Genomic DNA, 20,391 nt, shown 5'->3' on the forward strand with positions numbered 1-20,391 from the left:
GCCAATATGTCCGTTCCTGCCTCACTTGCCAATGCCGCAAGAATACCCCTCGTGCCTCAGCAGCTCTGCTGCAGCCATTGCCTTGTCCAGGACAGGCCTTTGCTCGCGTTGGAGTTGATGTTTATGGGCCCCTTCCGAGTACTTCAGATGGCAACCGCTGGGTGATTGTGGCGATAGACCATCTTATGCGATAGCATCTGTGCGTGATGTTGCCTGGTTCCTCCTGCGTAACATCATACTTCGCCATGGAGGCCCCAGAAAATTGCTGAGCAACAGAGTCTTCTCTCTGACATTATAGAATCCCTACTCAAGGAATGCCATGTAACTCACCGTACCACTACTGCATACTACCTACAAACTAATGGGGTGACTGAGTGCTTTAACTGTATTCTTGGCGACATGTTAGCCATGTACATCGCATCTAACCAGACCAATGGGACAGCATTCTACCCTTCATGACATACGCTTATAATACCGCCACACAGACCACTACGGGATTTTCCCCGTAGTGGCCTTTTTGCACAATGGATACCACCCTTCTGTATCGCCCTGACACAACGAAGGCTACTGCCCTGTCCAAAGCTGCTCCACACGAAGAAAAGTGCCGAAAGCTCGCCCGCACATTTACTTCGGAAGATCAGCAGCTACAGAAGCACCTTCGGGATATTCCCGCCTCTCCTACACCCTATGCCCCTGACTCACTAGTCTGTCTTTGGGTTCCCGCTGCCAGCCCTGGACTTTCACCCAACCTTGTGTCCAAGTACCGGGGTCCCTACCGTGTTGTCAGTCAAACGTCTCCTGTGAATTATTTGGTAGAACCCCTTGAGCCGCCTTCTGATAAGCGCCACTGAGGGCGTGAAATCGTGCATGTTCAGCAGCTCAAACCATACTTTGGTCCACCTGTGCTATCTCGCCCATAGGTCGTCGAGCCGGCTCCCCTTCTCTGGGGAGGTAATTGTAGTACTGGGGAAGAACAAGCAGCAAGCACTGCTCCTAGAAACGATGACGACGAGTGGTTGGAAGCCTTGTGCCTGTGTTGCCTAAGCTGTGTGTCCTCTCACTGCGGTGCTCTACTATCCGAGAGTTTCATCAATTAAACTATAACACCTCTTGACAATACTAATGAATAGTAGTGGCCCCAAGACTGAGCCCTGGGAAACACCTGAAGTAACGGAACTGACAAGTGAGCATTTTAAAAGAACCAATCCGAGATCTCACATCCAAATAGCTAGTCAGCCAGTCATGTAGTTTGCAATTTTTAAGAACTGAGCATAGTTTAAAACGAGAAGTTTTTTGTGACAGACTGTATCAAATGCTTTCACATAATCTATAAAGGTGTCATCTATCTGTCCACGAGTGTTTAGTGCCAATGCAACGTCATGAGTGAATTTGATGAGTTGTGCGACTGTTTAGTGGCCAGAACGGAACCCATGTTGCCACTGGGAGATGATGCTATTATTAGCCAAAGACCTGCTGATATGTTTATGAATGATATGCTTTGATAACTGACATCATGTGTTAATTAAAGAAATTGGCCTGTAGCTTGAAAACAGCTTTTTGTTGCCAGATTTAAATACAGGGATGACAGTGGCAATTTTCCAGAGACGAGCAACAGTGCATGAGTCAGTCAGTTTTTGGAAAATGGTTAGGTAATGTGCACCCTTTCTGAGCACCTTTCTAAAAATTCATTTGGAACACCATCTGGTCCATTACTTTTGGTTGTGTAGATGCTAAGCAGATGGTTAATAACTCCTGCTATGAACATTTGGACATCAGAAATGGGCTGCACCATCTCGTGTGCTCTGGAGCTTGGGTTAGTACCATCATCAGAGACAAAAACAGGTCTAAAGTAGTTGCTGAATGCTTCAGATATAGAACAAGGATCAGAACAGGGTTGGTCATCATTGACTTGTCAATAATAAATATAGATGAAACCGGGAATACAGGGTTAATAGTTTTCGAAAATTTTGCTGGGTTAACTTTTATGAGTGTAATCAGTGTATTGTTGCAAAAGAAGTCTCTTGCATCACATATTTTAGTTTTTAATGTTGATTTCAGTGAACTTAGCAAAAACTGTTTAGCGGGGAGTTCTGATGCTTGCGAGGCCATTTGACTTGTTGCATAAGGTGATACGCTTGTAGCACCAGGGGCATTCCAGGTTGCGTTTTACACATTCTTTTGGAACAAATTTCAATATGCACTCTTCGGCAATGTTGTATAAGTACTCAAGGTATTGACGTCAGAGTGGTCACTGGAAGTCAAGAAGCAACCAGAAGATGTAGCCAGTAAATCAGTAATAGCAATGTCATCTAGATGCACAGTTAAAATTCAACACAGTTTTGAAAACAGGTGCTATGATGTCAATGGCCAGATTAAATGTAACAAAAACTGCTTTGTGATCACAAAGACCATCAGTTATTTCATATTCAAAGCTGTTGCATAAAAGTGGCTCATTCGCAAAGACAAGATCCAAGATGGAAACTTCACATGTAGGAACAGTGACAACCTGTGTTAGGTCAAATGAAGTAGCCAAGGTAATGAAAGACTCGCGCAGTAATTTGTCGCCACCAGCTACGGAATGAGAGCTCCAGTTTATACACAGGACATTTCAATCACCACAGAGTATCAACTCGCAGCATTGAAGCCTCTGTTTAACTATACATATTCACAAACGATAGGAAAGATGTTGCCAGAGCCAGGCAGGCGGTATATGTAACGCAAAACCACGATGAAGCCACCAATTTTAACTTTGGCCCAAAGTGATTCAATATCTGTGAGTTCTGGAAGTGCAGAAAATTTGATGCCGTTTTTAAAAAAAAGAGCGCCACACCGCCTTGCCCAACCGGCACGTATCTTTCCGTAGAACCGTATAGCAAGAAGGCAAAAACTCAACATCAGAAATAACATCGCCGATCCAAGTTTCGGTTACTGAAACAAAAAAAGAGATGGAGATAATGTTTAATGGCAGAAAGGTGGAGAGGTCGGCCTGAGTGAAGTGCCTCTAGCCTGCTACTCCACGCTGGGGAAGGGGTTTGGGGAATAACAGAGGTGGAATTAGAAGAGGAAAGAGGGTGCAGCAAATACGATGAGGGCTGCACATTATACCGTATCTGTGCATTGTGTACGTGCACACTTCACACCACAGCACAGTCATCTTAGCGAGCAGAGTTAGAAGTTACTGCAATGTAGCCAGGAGACTGTCTATAGCGTTCATTATTTTAACCGCTGTTAGCGCCACTGGCGTACTTAAAGTGGATAGTAGCAGCTGCAGGGTGGCGATTATTTGTCGCAGCATGGTTTTGATAACAGAGTCCGATGGTGCCATCTGGTTGCACTGTCCTTGCTCGTGCTGACAGTCTAAGGCCCGTGTGCGCGGCGGCAAGCGTGGCCATACATTCGATCCCGGGCTTGCGCAGCTGGCTTGAAGCAATGGTTTGGAGAGATTTATCGAGGCCAATTCAACTACCTTCTCCTGGACCTGCAAAGGGAGCTCTCGTTTGGACCTATAGCTTGCCCACGCCGATGACGTGTTGGTCTCCTCCTCTGTTGCACTGACGCTGCTGCCTCCTTGTGGGATATACTTGTCTTGCTCATTTTGTTCAGTACTTTCTTCTCCTTTTTTTGTTTAGGACACTCCTTGGAATTGGCCTCGTGGAGTCCATTGCAATTCGAGCACTTCATTTCTTTCACTGTGCACGAAGATACGTCATGGCTGCCAGCACAATGGAGGCATGTCGTATGGCCTGTGCATACAGCGCTGACATGTCCTAGCTTAAGGCACTTGTGACATTGCAGTGGCCGGGGCACATAAGGACGCACCGGGTGCCTCACGTAGCCCACCTTGACATGATCAGAAACAAAAGATAGATCATGACAATCCACTAGATACTTAAAGTCATCAGTTTTATTAAGTAGACTATGTGCATTTACATTTAGAAGCGTCACTCGGCATTTAGATTGCAGTCTGGTGGGGATACTTCTGGTTGTCTTTACAATGAATTTTTTAGCGTCGTCCCAAGTGTAGCAGTTGTTATCCATGATAAGCACGTTGCAGTGCAGTCATGCCCAAAGTGTGAATGAGTGTGAAGAACCTTTTTATTTTATAGTAAAAATTTACTAATAATTTTGCGCCAATTAGCCCAAAATATGGCAGCAAGAAATGTTGCCAGAGCTTGTCTGATGCAGCATATCAGAACTCCTGAAAACTTTTGGCCAACTGATAATGCACTAAACTGGCTGAGCTTTTCAATCAGCAGCATTGCCTGCATTCTGCTTTTGCGGCATTGACAAACAGCATTCACCCTGCACTCTGTGAGTAGCTCTCTACACACAGCATGCTGTATATTGGTTGAAGGTTGTGTACTATTATGCTGGAATGGAGCCACACTACATGGCTTGCAGCACATGAAGGAAAGATGCTGCATCATCTAACCTGGAGTTTTCTGTTGTCATTACGATAAACTGGAGCCCTTGCACAGTCAAGGCATACTGTGTTTCCATATTATGTAACGACGCATTTCATTTTGTATTTCTTTCACGCTTCATAATTAGCTCATACAAAGCCGCATCACCATTCCCGCCTCTGGCTGCCAGCATATAGAAATGCAGTGGAGGAACTGCTGCTGCATTGCTTGAATACTGCCATGAAGTGTGGAACCTGCTACATGCTGCTATAGACTTTGGCAAAAATTGCATCGTCAGTGCCAAAAGGGATTCCAGAGCCTTTTATATAGTTCTGCTGGTGGTGAATGTGAAAAGAAAATCCAACTTTTGCATTTATGCATGGATGGTGCTATGTCGGTATATCCAGTTACGAATTGGCATGTGTTTCCTGGGTCCGAAAAACAACAAACAAACAAAGCAGACTGTTGCCTAATTCGTTTTTTCGTGAAAAAAAAAAACAACCATGGCTTGATGCTACAAGTTTTTTAGGTATCTGCTGCTTGATACCTGCTTTCTAGATTTACGCTAGATATTGCTGTACTCGAGCACCTTAAAGGGCCCTTCACCAGGTCTACCTCATTTTGAGCTGACAAGTGCAGTGCATACAGTGCATGCTAATGACCATGTTTTTAAAGTATTCCACCACTTCGTGCTGTGAAAACAGCTGAAATTTCAAACAGCACATTGTGTGCCCTCGAGGGGGCTCGGCTCTGAGCCGGAAAGTTGAGGTCGGACGCACAAGTGCATCTACATAATTCACAGGGCTGTAAGGTTACTCACAGTGACATGCGACTTTGAGAATTATTTGTTAGTTCTGTTGTTCATTTGTTTGATCTGTTGCCTCAGTAGCTTAATTAAAGCTTAGAGAAATAATAAAACATGCAAACTGAATGTCTGCATGTCTGTTTTACTTTGTACGTTAGCAAGAGATATGTATTTCCGTTTTGTCTGCTTGTTCCCACGTCATGCAGGGAACAAAACTATGCAATTTTCTACCGTGTTTCAACGCGCGATCATTCTGTTGGGTCCCCTTATGTCTACCTTAGCGTTCATGTGGCATTATACCACTAATCTGGTTCCAGCAGTACAATGACACAGCGTATCGCAGTAAGGATCTATGAGCCGGGCTAAGCTCTCCAAATGCGCACACACTGACGGATCCATTTTGCAGAGGCAGCTGGACAACAACTTAGGTGTTCTCATGAAAGCTCGCAAGATCATGCATAGGTCGAAACGAAACAAGCTCAACAGCTCGCTCTTTTTCGTTATCTATTGGCATTGTTCCACTGCTGTATTTTTGCATCGGCTTCAGCTTGCCCAATAGCAACTCGGCACCCGCGTGCAATGTTGGCTGTGAAAGCAGACATCCATTAGACTGAAGTAAGTGCGGCTCCCCCCTCAACTATGTTGTATGAGTTAATTAATAAAGAGGAAATCAGACATCCACCAGTTCGTAGCAATTGACATCCACCAGTTCGTAGCAATTGCTACAAAGGAAACCCATACGGGTTCCTCGAAAGAAAAGTGTCACAGTTGAAGAAAAATTCGTCCTAGTCTGGGACTCGCACCCAGGACCACCGCCTTTCCGGGGCAGCCGCTCTACCATCTGAGGTAACCAGGCGGCTAGCAGATGGCAGGACGAAGTCAAATTTGTCAACATCTCAAAGCAAAGGCAAGAGTTTGACGTAATTTAGAACTATTACATACATTATATGAGGCAGGGCTTTACTGTATTACCGTCCTAAATATACAGCTTGTGCAAACTAGCCTGAGCCCAAAGAAGACAACTAGGAAATCAAGAGCCCTGCAAGCAGCAGTGGGAAAAACAAAGTGCAAATCTAGTTGTGAGAGCTGTTTTGCAAAACCATCAAGTCAATTTTAGAGCACATGATAACCTTGTTCACTATGGTAGTGTGGCTTCCGTGCGAGAAAGGGGCATCCTATTCTTTGGTGTATGTGCGTGTGAGTGTGTTTTTCTTGCACTCTGAAGCTGTTACCAAGATGCATTACCAACCAGCCTAGCTACAAGATCTTCTAGAAAAACTTCTTTTCCTGTGTCATTGTATCCCTTGCTTGCAGTGCTTTTATCAGTTCAGAGGAAAACACTGCGAGGAATGAAGAGCACAATTGGCCACACAAGCTGATCGTTGCTGCAGTAACGTTGCAAGCAGTGTCGGCATGATGACACTCCTTGCCTTGTGGGCGGATGCCCTTAATTTTCTTCTCTCTGGTTTTATGCCTTCCGAGTATCGCAGCTATTCCTTCTGTATGCCATTGAGCTGGCCGTGTGCTTTGTGAACTGATTCATAGTAGCGCGATGACAGTTTCGTGTGCATGTGAAATAAGCTGCGCACCGTGAAGCTGAGGGAGATTTTCAGGCCATTGTCGTCAAGGGTGAGGGTTGGATCCATTGTGCACAGCTGGATACACAATCTGTAGCTTGCAACCGTGCAAACAAGCTACAGATACTAAGAGCAAAATTTCTAACGAGCTGCAAAGAGGTTTATTTGCAACTGGTGTGGCACCCACCTGACTTCATGTTGTGGGGATGAGCGACTCTCACGCATCCCCTGATATCTTGTTTTCCCGCATAGCTCCCGTCTCTTGCAGTGCGGCTTCGCTGCGTGGTCTGGGGCGCGCGGCGGTCGGTGCGGTTGAAGTGCAGTACGAGAGATGGCGCGAGTGTTGCGCTGCTAACGCCTCCTACCGGCGGGGTTACTTGGGCGCGAAAAGGAGAAAGCTCTTCCTCTTGGGTTGCGGGTCGGCGAACGCCGCGGACGTCCAGCGCGTGCACCGACACATGCTTCTCCGAGACCGTCTCGCGTGGCCTCCTTCGAACGCGCCACCGATCGCGTGACCGTACGCACGAACAATCAGGCATTGAGATCCAGCATGGGGCGAACATATTCGCTCACTATCCGGTCGCGTTGAGTCGGACTTCCTAGATTTGTCGCGTGCCCATCGGCATGTGTTGTGGATAGCAGCTCGGTTTGCTGGCATTGATCTATGAAAGGTGCAATAAATGCCCTTGCTATTGTTTGCACTACTGGGTTGTTCCTTTGTCCCAAGAGCACGGGGGCAAGAATCCCACAATGTTTGCATTCTGGCACAGCTTATGAACGATGTAATGCATAAACAAATGTTGGATTAGGTGAAAGTTGTGACCTGTGCACTGCATAAACATAAATGTTGCATGACACTATTGTACATTGCATAGGATGAACCTAAAGAAAATGGTTCGCTTTGCATTTAGTTGTCTACGAGGCAGTACCTTGTAGGTACTTGTTCATTTCTGATAACCTGGTAACCTCGTTGAATTTTGTAATATGTTTAGTTAAACTGAGAAGCAATGTTGTTGAGCCTACCTTGCTACACTGATGAAGTGAAGAGCACAGCATGTGACGCCCCCTCGGGCATAATCCGTATGCATAATCTTCGTTAGCCTGCGGGGCTCAGTGGACAACATTGATCACCACACCGAATAAACACCAACGAGCGCAGCTGTCAGTCATCGTTCACCATCGCCATGCTGCGCCCATGCTCTGAAGGTCGTAGCCATCTAAGATAGGCAGTAGCAAGCTCCTGCTTTGCACTGGTCAGAGGAATTTTTGTGCCTTTTTTGGTTCAAGTGAAAGTTGCCAGCTTTATATACGATAACCTTGCCATTACCTCTTTCTGGCACTGCCACTGTTGCTGCATTCCATTGGAGATAGAACAACGCAGACGCTTAAACTTGGTAAAATAACAGTTTAACAGAATAAAATAACAGTTTATTCACACAGCTATTTACTAAAATAAAGTTACATACAAATGACAAAGTGAACACTTGATCTGGTGCATTTGACCGAGCCAGGGATTCAGAGAACACTGGGGTGCCATTCTGGACATCAGTGAAGTCCACCATATTGTCACATCTGATCAGCCCTGATTGGTCCCAAGGGCTGCTACGGCCTCTGATTGGCTCAAAATGGTGCCATTAGAGTATAGCAGAATCCACCGATCTCCTGAATAGCACCCCTGCACTTGCATTAAATATGACAGTGAGGGTTCGGAACATGGAGGAAAGAAACAATATAGGAGAGGCCTTGACATCACGTTTTTGAAGCCAGAAATGCAGCCATGTTGGTGTGCCATCTCCCTTTTTGCCTCCAATCAGCTCACCTGTACAGATAAGCGCGAGCTTTGAACTTGCATTGCTACGAGGTGCCAGGTGTGTGTGCTGCCGACACCCGTCAGAACAAAGCCTACAAATTTTCTGCAACAGTTTTAGTGAAGCAGATGCACTCCTGTGCTTTTCTGTTGCACGTTGAAGATGACAACGAAGACCCACACCGTGATTACTTGAGTGTTCCTATTGCTGGCTGACACACTCATAGACCTTCAACACAACCTTCAAGCTTACCCACCATGCTCCAAAGTCAGCTTGTCTTGTGAACAGAATGTGCTGCGAGAAAGACACGGGCTAGAAAATATTTGTCTCACTCTTCAGAGGCCTAGAGCAGTGGTGAGAGCTTCAGGAGCCCAGTTTCTATGGCAACATTGACGTTTGGGTTACCAATCCCAGTGCTCCTTTGTGAAAAACAGCACATGACTTCCACCACACTTTCTCCAAAACATCTGTGCTGGCCAGGACCTCTCCTACGCTTTCCTTCCTCCATGGTTTCGAAGCTGTTTTAAAACCTCGATGGCTCCTCCCAAACAGTGGCACAATAAATCACAGCACACCAGTGACATAATTGGTTGATGCACGTCTGTTTCTCTATCCACATGGCACAGAACATTGCCAAGAGAAAAAAGGAAAAGAAAGAGGAACAACCTGTGCTTAAAGTGGTGCCATTCACGCCATGTTGTTCCCAGAACCTTCCAAGGCAAATTAGCTTGTTGATAAGAAACCGGCCCCAAAGCCATATTGTTCCCTAAATATCCACAGGCAAAGTGACAGCAGGCCCTCAGTGATGGCCAGTTCTCCAAATATAGGAACACACTATGGTAAATGCATTTATCTTACCTGTTTTCCATCCTGTGGTCTCATGTCAACGTCCTTAACAGGAAGTTTTCCATTACATTTTTTTTCGTGTGACCTATCTAGTTGCTCAGGAGGAGGAGGAAAGAGCTTTATTGTGTGCCCTGCGAGTTGGTGGGGAGAGCCAAAGGCCCCACTTAGGTGATGGCCAGGAGTTCGTGGGTCCTGGCGGCATCCTTGGCCCACTGGACGGCCCATAGTTGATCCTCGAGGCTTTCGCACGCGGCTTCCCAACGCGTGCGAAAGCTGCTGCTAGAAGCCGCGTTTTCTTTATTGTTATTTATCCCTCGGCATTCCCATAATATATGCTCCAGAGTGGCTCTGGATTCACATGTTTTGCATTTGTCCGTAGGATATACATCCGGATATATGATGTGCGAGAGCGCAGGATTCAGATATGTCCTAGTTTGTAACTGCCGCCATGCGACAGACTGCTTTTTTGTCAATTTTGCGTGAGGTCGCGGGAATATGCACCTCTTTAACCTATAATGTTTCGTAATGTCATTATATGTTGTCATTCTGTCCTCCCACTCCCACTCATTTACCGCACCGTCACGTCCGGAGGGTGTCGGGGTGTCACTTGCGACTGCGGCTCGGTCCGTAAGCCCTCGAGCTGCGTCGTGTGCCACCTCGTTGTTGCCGTCCTCCGTGAGGGTGTGAGCGGGTGTCCAGGTGATGTATATCTTTCTTTTGTAATTTTGGCCTCCTGCAAGAAGAATGCGTAGTGCCTCCGGGGAGATTCGGCCGTTGGCAAAGTTTCTTATTGCCGTTTCAGAGTCGCTGACTATCACGGTTGCGTTAGTCTGAGCTACTGCAAGCGCTATGGCTACTTCTTCAGCTATCTCGTTACTTGTGGTGCGTATCGTCGCGCACGTCTTGCACCGTTTCTCCCTATCGATTACGGCTGCCGTAAACCCCCGTCTGCGACTGTATCGAGCCGTGTCTACGAACACTTCGTCCTTGTCGCTGCCGAATTTCTTCTGGATTTGCTTCGCTCTGTTCTCTCTTCTGTCCTTATTGTGTTCTGGACGGATGTTCTTTGGTATGGGAGGTATTACCAATCTTTCCTTCGTCTCTCTCGGGATGTCCACCTTGACACCGTGCTGTGTGTGGTAACCTATGTCTAATCTCTCTAGAATGTGTCTGCCTGCTCTAGTCTAAGAGAGGCATTCATATTGTGCCGTACATAGCGCTTCATTGAGCTCGTCTATCGTGTTGTGTAGGCCTAATTGCAGTAACTTGTCCGTGCTAGTGCTGATCGGTAGTCCTATGGCTAGTTTGTATATCTTCCGAATGAGGCATTCTAGTTTGATCTTTTCCGCGACCTGCCATTTTAAATACGGCGCTACGTATACTATTCTACTTATTACAAAGGCCTGTATTAACCTCATCGTATTTTCCTCTTTCATCCCGCTATGTTTATTTGTTATCCTTCTGATTAGCCTCATGATTTGTTGCTACAGTTCCCTCCAGTCTTCTGAGGGTTTCTGCGTTGTTGCCCTTGGCTTCAATGAGGAGACCCAATACCCTGATCCTATCGACCTTGGGTATGGGTTTCCCATCGGCCATCTTTAACTGTATCTCCTCTCTATGGGTGAGATCTTCCTTGTAGCTGCCTGGTTTGCGACCTCTGCGAGTCGGTCTACAGTAACAGCTCCGATTTCTCTGCCGAGCATGTTAACCCTGTCCCCTCTAGATATTTTTCTATTGTTTCAACCGCTGTTTGAAGCGTTTGTTCTATCTGCCCGTCACTTCCGTTTCTCACTCATAGGGTGATATCATCAGCGTATAAGGTATGACTTAGACCCTCGATTTCTTGTAGCTTGGCTGGCAGCCCGATTAGCGCCAGATTGAATAGCATCGGTGATAAGACCGAGCCTTGTGACGTACCTGCGCTGCCTATCTCGATCTCCTCCGAAACTAGGTCCGCTATCGTGATCTTTGCCTTTCTGCCCGTTAGAAAATTGCGTACATAATCCTAAGTGCGTTTTCCCAGTCCTAGTTCGCCTACTCTATCTAGTATCGTTGCATGTGTTACGTTATCGAAGGCCTTTTTTAGGTCCAACCCAAGAATTGCCTTTGTCGATCTGCCCGAATCATCTATAATCTGATGTTTTAGTTGTAACAGAGCGTCCTGCGCTGAGAAGTTTCTCCTGAATCCTATCATCGTGGGCGGGAGCGCGTCGCAGTCTTCGAGGTAGGTGGTTATCCTCGCTAGGACCATGTGCTCCATGAGTTTCCCCACGCAAGAAGTGAGAGATATGGGTCTCAAGTTCTCAATTTGCAGTCGCTTGCCCGGTTTAGGTATTAATACGATTTATGCCGTCTTCCATTGCTGCGGAATCTGCCCTGCCTCTCAGCATTATATATAGCATTATATATATATATATATAGTTGCTCAGTGCAAAAAAGATTATGCAATAGAGATTCAATGCACATGTTGGTGAAGTGAAGCTTTTATGAAGCAGGCTAATTAAATGCTATAAAACTAAAATCAGTGCATTCAGCTGCCTCTATTGACATTCTATGCAATGTGTAATTTTATGCATTGTTTATATTCATGTGCAACACATCACAACTTTACTGTCATGCAATGTTTATGTTTGTGAACTGCAAAATTCATAAGCTATGCCAAAAGGCAAACAGCAGTTCACGTAAATGCTCCACGAAGACGAAGGTGAAGGAAGGATGGTGAGCAGAGGTGCACATTAAATATGATGTGAAAGACAGTGGTAAGGTTAACTATTATTGGCTTGTTTCATTCCTGCCTCTGGCCAAATGGCAACTAGTGTGCACAGGCTATGCAATGTGCTGTTTGTTCCAGTCATCTCAGAAAGCTATTTGGCATTGGCACCAGAGAAGTATGCGTGCAGTTGTGTCCTAATGGTTAGAGCATCAAGCTGTTGATCAGTGATATCATCTGAGATATCAGATGATATCAAGCTGCATCAGAGATATCATTCTTTTATTTTCTCCGTGGGAAGCAAGACAGCAGCTGCAGCAGCCAGCAAAGTCCAGGAGGGTTTATTAAGAAAGCTTCGTTTGAGAAACTTTTTCTCGCAGGTTTAGCAAAAATCTTTTTATGGGTCACTAACAGGTAGAAATGTACAATAAAACATTGAAAGAATTTTACTGTAAATATGTGCCATGGCAAGTAGTTATTTGTTTCACTGTTATATGTAACCAGGGTAATAAGGGAGCTGCAGCTTATGGCAACATCATGCATGAAACAAGGTTCAAGCACTGAGAGTCATTGTTCAGTGAAAACTTTCTCTCCACACACTTGTTAACAATAAAATTTACATTTAAAAACATCATAATCTAGAATCGCATTAGTGTACCATGAGCTTGGGGAGTAGCTCAGGAAATAAATAATGGTAATGAAAAACAGAGGCTGACCCTGCAACCAGTCATGCCCGGGAGGCTGGAGCACTTGTAAGTGAATGTGGAGAGCCAGTGTGGGTTTTATGTGTGCGCAGGTGAAGCAGTTCTTTGGCCAAGTTGAGTTGCAGTCTGGCCGGCTGGCCCTCGACCAGGCTCTGGAGCGCATCCGCTCAAATATCTTCTGGTTTGAGCACGTGGAGCCACAGCTGCGACAGTGGCTGCTGCCAACCACCTAGACACTTGCAGCCAGAGCACTAATTGCGTGTCACAAGGGCCATCTCTGCTGTGTGCGCTATGAAAGAAGTTTTGCGCATATCTTGTCCTCATACAGTAAATGTAATTCAATGTCTTGCCTGCCTCTCATTTTTTGAAAACTATGCACTTTCCAGTCAAGAATGCTATGTTTACGCTGATGCTGTTTGTGACTTCAAAGTACTGAGCGTTAAAAAACGAAAGGCACACTAGATAGTCAATTATTTTTAGGGGACACGAAGATAAACCACAAAGAGTGCTAACTTTGCTTGGAGTGTACTTGAAAGCCACATGCCAAACTACAAGTGCGCAGGTATTTGCCATCTTTCTGCAACATGTAATCGCAGGATGCTTTCCTATTAGCAGCGAGAACTTGGAGTGGCGCCTTCTTGCGAGTGATGTCACGGCCAGGAGGCCGCTCGCTCCGGCTCGCTCGGCTGCCGTGTGCCTCTTCGTGCATGCTTCGGGTATGGGTGGCTCGAGCCGTACTTATTGAAGGATATGTTGGCTTCTTTCTGCTGTCATGCCTGCATCACAGTTCCTTCTTCAAAAGCGCATGAGTCGAGAAAATTTGCGGCTTGGATATCGCAAGCTATGTAGTGTTGAAGGGGTCTACTGGTTTTACAATGCACCATGTCTGTCCATAAATTTTGCATAAAAAGAATGTCGGCAAATTCAACACGTGAAGTTGTGTATGATGCTTCACTAAGCACTTACCATTCCCTTAGCAATTAGCTATGAGAGACATTGCATTTTACATGGAAAAAAAAAATCTTGATCATAGTCATCATGATCAGCCTATTCATGTCCACTGCAGGACGAAGGCCTCTCCCTGCGATCTCCAATTACCCCTGTTCTGCGCCAACTGATTCCAAATAGCACCCGCAAATTTCCTAATTTCGTCACTCTATCTAGTCTTCTGCTATCCTCTACTGCGCTTCCCTTCTCTTGGTACCCATTCTGTTACCCTAATGGTCCAACGGTTATCTAGTCTGTGCATTACATGACCTGCCCAGTGCCATTTCTTTCTCTTAATGTCTATTAGAATATCATCTATGGCCGTTTGCTCTCTGATCCAAACTACTCTCTTTCTGTCTCTTAAAGTTATGCCTAGCATTCTTCGTTCCATCACTCTTTGCGCGGTCCTTAACTTGTTCTCAAGCTTCTTTGTCAGCCTCCAAGTCTCTGCACCATATGTCAGCACCGGTAAAATGCACTGATTGTATACTTTCCTTTTCAATGATAACAGTAAGCTCCCATTCAGGAACTCGCCATGTCTGCCGTATGCAATCCAACCCATCTTCATTCTTCTGTGAATTTCCTTCTCATGTTCCTGGTTCCCTGCGATTAGTTGAGTAAACGTACTCCTCCACAGACTCTAGAGGCTGACTTTCGATCTTTAACTCTTGTTCCCTTGCCTATCTATCTATTATCTTTGTCTTCTGCATATTAATCTTCAGTCGCACTCTTACACTCTCCCTGTTAAGGTCCTCAATCATTTGTTGTAACTCATCTGCATTGTTGCTGAATAGAACAATGTCATCGGCAAACTGAAGGTTGTTGAGGTATTCACCGTCAATATTTACTCCTAAGCCTTCCCAATTTAATAGCTTGAATATTTCTTCTAAGCACGCAGTGAATAGCATTGGAGAGATTGTGTTTCCTTGTCTGACCCCTTTCCTTATGGCTATCTTCCTACTTTTCTTGCATAGAATTAAGGTGGCTGTGGAATCACTGTAGATATTTTCTAGGGTATTTACAAAAGCGGTCTGTACTCCTTGATTATGCAATGCCTCTATGACTGCTGGTATCTCTACTGAATCAAATGCTTTTTCGTTATCTAAGAAAGCCATTAGAGAGGTTATTGTACTCTGCGGATTTCTCGATAACCTGGTTAATGACATGGATGCGATCCATTGTAGAGTAACCTTTCCTAAAGCCAGCCTGCTCCCTTGGTTGACTAAATTTCAGTGTTGTCCTTATTCTGCTGAAGGTTATTTTGGTGAATATTTCATATAGTACTGGGAGTAAGCTAATGGGCCTATAACTTTTTAGTTCTTTAATGTCGCCCTTTTTGTAGATTAGTATGATGTTTGCATTCTTCCAGTTTTCTGGGACGCTTACAGTCGATAGACACTTCGTATAGAGAGCCGCCAGTTTTCCTAGCATTATGTCTCCTCCGTCTTTGTTTAAATCGACTGATTCCATCCTCTCCTGCCGCTCTTCCCCGTTTCATGCCTTGCAAGGCCTTTCTGACTTCATATACTGTTCATTACTGTTTTGAATAGAGCGCTCCTGAGGCACTAGAAAGGCACTGCCAAGCAAAGCTATCATCATGATTCTTATTACTCTAGTGAGTTGTTCTAATCAAATATAGCCACTTTATTAATGTGTAAAAAAAAGTTAGGCACGCACTTCATTCATAGGAAAAAGTTTGCTGCTACTTTCACCACTCTCTGAAACAGGCCCCCATAAAACAAATCGCTCATGGCTGCTAACACGATGGGGCGTCATGTAGAGTATTTACATAGTTAATTCACAATTACCATAGTAGCAATCACCTGAAAGAAAAGTTTTGTGGTTAAGATTGAGAGCCAATCAATTGCAAGCGATGAACTGTTTCATGGTGACCCTCAATAGCCTTTATCGCCAATATGGCATGACCCTCATGCAATGGTAGCAACCGGCTGTTGGCGAGGCAAGCATTGTTCGACAACTTCGAATTGAAACCATGAATTAGTTTTTTACAGCACCAGTTGCAATGACTAAAGTATACTTGAGATGCTACAACGCAGCTTAGGGTGCCTAGAAAAGGAAAATTCAAGCACTTTTTGTCTCAATCTAGCGTTGTTTAATTATACAAATGGAGAACTACTTGCTTTGTCAGTACATAAAAGAGAACCTCGCAAACCTTCATGAGGAAGACACCACAAACCTTACATATTTCACTTGATATTTTACCCTCCACCGGGGAATTATGATATCTTCAATTTGTCCCATACTACTAATGAATGACTTTTCGGCTTCTTTCTGGCTGCAGCCATATGTTCTAAAAGGCATATTTTACTAAATAATTTGGGCCGAGCAGCCTGTCTCATTTCACCAAACAGATTCATCATGTATATTCCTCAAGCAAGAAACACCAGTAAATTGCTCAAGTAAGTTGAACGTGTAGCAGAAAAAAGGAATTGCATATTGGTACATTCCTTTTTGTATTCTGCAAACAGGTGTAAGCCTCAATTAGCTTTATTACGAATTACCGCCACTTTAACTAAACATGTAAAGAACAGCCTAATTGTGAGAAGCAGTTAAAGGGACACTAAAGGCAAATACTAAAAGGGGTGTACGGTAGTGCAATTAAAAAAACGGGACAAAAGAATACAAACAGGGACACACAGCGCTGTGTGTCGACTGTTTAAATACCATTCCGGAAACCTTGCAGCGCTTGTTTCGTGCCAAGAAAAGGCGAAAGTGTCTGCGTTCACCCGGTCGACGGAACGCAGGCGTTAGGTTCACCCAAACGTCACGTCCGGGATGTCGCATTTATTCTTTGTTTTTCGCGTCCGTGATGTCACATCCGTCTTTGGTTTTTGGCGCCAGAATGGCAAGCTCAAAGGTGAGCTACGCTCAAACAACTGGACAAAGATGTGGATCGTTTATTTTTTAGGGCTTGTGCTAGCGTAAGCTATCGTAAGTACTTCACTTTTCCATTCGATGTGCCTCTACTATGCAAACCTACGCTTTCGGCTGCCTGATACTTCATTTCCAGGTTCCTTACCAGCTTATTTTCCTTGTGACGCATCCCGCGGACCGCCGCACCGATCAGCCAGTGCTACAGTGTACTGGTAAGAGCCTTTTTCACAATCACTTAAACGTAACATTACCTGGTTACGGTGCTGCTACACGGCAGAATGTGTAAATGGCAGATGACCCAAGTGCGTCATGTGCGCGCACTTGTTTAGAGAAAATAAAGAGTATTCATCATTTATCTCGCAATGTAAACGCACATTCCTGACACATGGTTCAGGTCTGCCGTCCGCCGACTAAGGGCGGTAGTGAATGAAGTCGCTAAATGAGTGCTTTGCGGCGTCATTGCACGCGCGGGAAACAGCGTTCGTTTACGTAGTAATATGAGCCTTTACATAGCAATATCGCTGCGCTGTCAACAGCCATTCTCTGGTAACCTTTCTCCGCAGCGTAACGCTCGAGTGCTCTGTGCAAATGTGACAAAGGTTGTGTATGCGGTCGGTATTTGTGATTTTCTAGAAAGAAGCTTCATTACAAAGTGCATGATCAGGCTGCGTGGTCGTCCATTCTACTAGAGCGGGACAATCAATAAACGATACAAGCATGGACATACACATGCTGTTGCCAAATAACCCTTATGGTGGGTCCATTTAATACTGGTGATTTAATCGTGGATGAAGACTGGGATGTTCTCTTTATGTGCTTGCTTCAAAGTAGGATACATCGAAACGTGGCCAACAAATTTTACTAGTGTTATAAGGTTTTGTGAGAAAGGGTGTTGTGTGTTGCTTTGTAACGAGTGACTTTTAAGAGTGTGACATTGTCTCCCATCGCACGTGTATATCCCGGCTGGAAGTTATGTTCATGTGCTCAACAGTGCTTCAGGAACCCTCTGAGCGCTTACAAGTTGATATTACAGCCACTTGTGAATTCTGGTCCTAATGTAAGCATTAAAGGGACACTAAAGGTTACCAGAAACTCAAGTTAAAGTGGTAGAGCAATGTTCTAGAACGTCTAAGGTGTCAATATAATCGCGAACAGAGCTTCAGTAACCGAGAAATTGAGGTAAATGCATGACACGATTTGAGACCCCCCAGCGACATTCCGGTACTAGCCCGATGACGAAAGGACTCCTCATAATTTGTGTTACTAATACTCAACTACTAGTATTAAAAATATCATTTCATTCGATTATAAGACGGAAAAAAATTCTACTTGTCTACGTCTATTCATATGGGTGTTCGAAAGGTTTCGTTTTCGCTCGACTCTGCGCGCTCGACTCTGCGCCGCGCACGCTTTGGAGTTTCAGTAGTTTCGTTATCGCGTCGTGCTGTGAGGGTTCTGATGGCTCGCGAAACTTTAATTTGCAGCAAGAATGTCACGTCCATGTGATGTCGTGGGAAGCCCTCGTTGCTTTCCCGCTCCGGAGAGCCGGTGTCGAGGCCGCCGTCGTAGTACGCAACGACGCCGGCAGTGCGAGCCCTCAGCAGCAGGTCGCGCTCGTCGGTGCTCAAATCGCTGAAGTTCAGCCCACCATCGCGAGCCAATCTGTCGGTGTCAGGGTCCGTTGCGACGAGCGTCGAAGTTAGCGTCATAGAATGAAGTACCAGCTTATGGGCGTCTTGCGCTGGAGTTTGAGGTATAGTAGTGGCGCCTGGTGGCGGTGCGGGAAACATCTGGGTCGTGCCAGCTTGAGTCTTATTGAGCCCTGGCTGTGGCGAAGCACGTTTCTAGGCCAAGTTTTGCGTCGATTCGCACATTTTTATGCCCTGTTGCGAGTGCGAAAAGGCTCGTCGCTTCTCATAGACCACGCCGACCACGCTGCGAGCTCGCCGCAGCCTATAGTTTAACGAAAACGGACTCTCCGTGTGCCGTGGGATGTAATTCGTTTCTCCTTCCGCTAGCCACCATACTCCCGCTTTCGCTCTGCTGTCGGCTCTGTCTTGGCTCTGTTTCTGGCCGCGCGTTCGCGTTTTGCGCAGAAAAGCCGTAGCGCCGTCTGCGGACGCCGTTCTACTCACCGATGGCGCAACGTCACTATGAGACCATGATGTCAGTACTCCTCGATCGGAGGGCGGGCGATTTGAACTGCGCTAGAGGTACGCGGACGCTTTAGAACGCATTTTCTCTTAAAATAAGTCTCTCCTTGGCACGAAACAAGCGTTTCGAGGTTTCTGTGATGGTATTTCAACAGTCCACGTTGACTTAATAGTAACCTTTAGGGTCCCTTTAAGGGGTTTTAGCACTCCTCTTAGTGATAACCTTAGACGTTAATTCTATAGTGTATATTGTTAACTGACAAGCTGGGTCTGGTAAGTTTTACCTCTTGACACTAAGAACCTGTGGCATGATGAGTTTGCGCAAAAGAACAGTGTAGGTGCCATCATATATACATTCATTGTCATTCACGCACACTATTGGAGGGACTCCAATCTACATTAAGTACAGCGCAATCGGCGCCAGTACCAGTGGTTGCTCAATGTGTAGTTTGGAATTTACGCCAGTGCAATAATCAGTACCATCTTCAATCACGCACTGACTGGACAGCGTTATGTGAACAATATCCTTGAAGGAGTGGTTGATGAGTTTCTCAGCAAAGTCCCGCTGTCACATCTTCCACTTCTGCTGTATCAGCAAGATGGGCCACCTGCATGCAGCAGCAGCCGAGCACGAAACTGGTTGGGTGCTACTTTTCAAATAGATTGGAAGGCACGAACCTGTAAATAGGCTGGCTAGGTCACCTGACCTCTCTCCGTTAAGTTTCTTTCTTTGGGGTTATGTGAAAGATTGTGCCGGACGTCAGATTAGACGAATGTCAGATTAGTTCAAGGTAAGGATAATGGATGTCTGCCATAGAATTCCGGCATCAGTCATCAAGAAAGCCACTAAAGGTGTGATAAAATAGACAGTACTGTGTAGCTGCAAAAGGAGACCTATTTGAACACGACCGCTAGGCTGATGTTCAACGGGGCTTATGAATTAATAGATAGTAAGAGCACACAGTTTTTTTTTTTGTCTGTGTGTGTGTGTGTGCCGACATTCTGATTGCCAGTTCGACTCATAGAAGCGGTATATTTAATTTCGTGAACGCATTGGTTTTGCCTTTTCTCTACAAGTTGGTCGCTTTCCAGTGTGTTTATTTCGCTTTTATTTGTTGACACGAACCTGTTTTTGCAGCACGTATACACTTTCATGAAAAATAAGACGCTCACTTTATATTGGCTTTGGTCCGAAGCAAGTTTCTGGTGTGAAATATAATTCTGGTGTGAAATATAACTTCGCCCGCACTCTTTCGATGCGGTGCGAGCAAAGTCTGGATTTTGAAACATTCTGTGCCTATTACATTGCTCTTCACATTTCGTGTGTGGTCAGAGCTGCACTTTGGCTGCATTATCAAGGTGCTTTTGTTATCATTTATCAGTCGGCCTTGAGAGAGAGATAATAAGTGTGACGTAGAGAGAAAGGAGTAGCTGCGAAGCTGCGAAACCTGCTGTTGGGGCTCCTTCCGTACCATTATCAAGGTGGTGCGCTGTCTCTTCGGG

General features: G+C 45.3%; 1 protein-coding gene across 3 annotated transcripts in view; it reads left to right on the plus strand.

The window, feature by feature from the left end:
• The window catches only part of LOC142583440 (endoplasmic reticulum aminopeptidase 2-like), a 155,015-nt gene extending 141,813 nt beyond the window's left edge, over window positions 1–13,202 (plus strand). For all 3 annotated transcript variants that reach the window (XM_075693909.1, XM_075693908.1, XM_075693906.1), the window contains one exon: window positions 12,946–13,202. In XM_075693909.1, the coding sequence (XP_075550024.1) occupies window positions 12,946–13,086 (141 nt within the window). In that variant the 3' untranslated portion in view covers window positions 13,087–13,202. The remainder of the gene's footprint in view (window positions 1–12,945) is intronic.
• The last annotated feature ends 7,189 nt before the right edge of the window (window positions 13,203–20,391 follow it).

The sequence above is a fragment of the Dermacentor variabilis genome, chromosome 5 (genome assembly GCF_050947875.1).
Source record: "Dermacentor variabilis isolate Ectoservices chromosome 5, ASM5094787v1, whole genome shotgun sequence".
In the NCBI taxonomy this organism is placed as follows: domain Eukaryota; kingdom Metazoa; phylum Arthropoda; class Arachnida; order Ixodida; family Ixodidae; genus Dermacentor; species Dermacentor variabilis.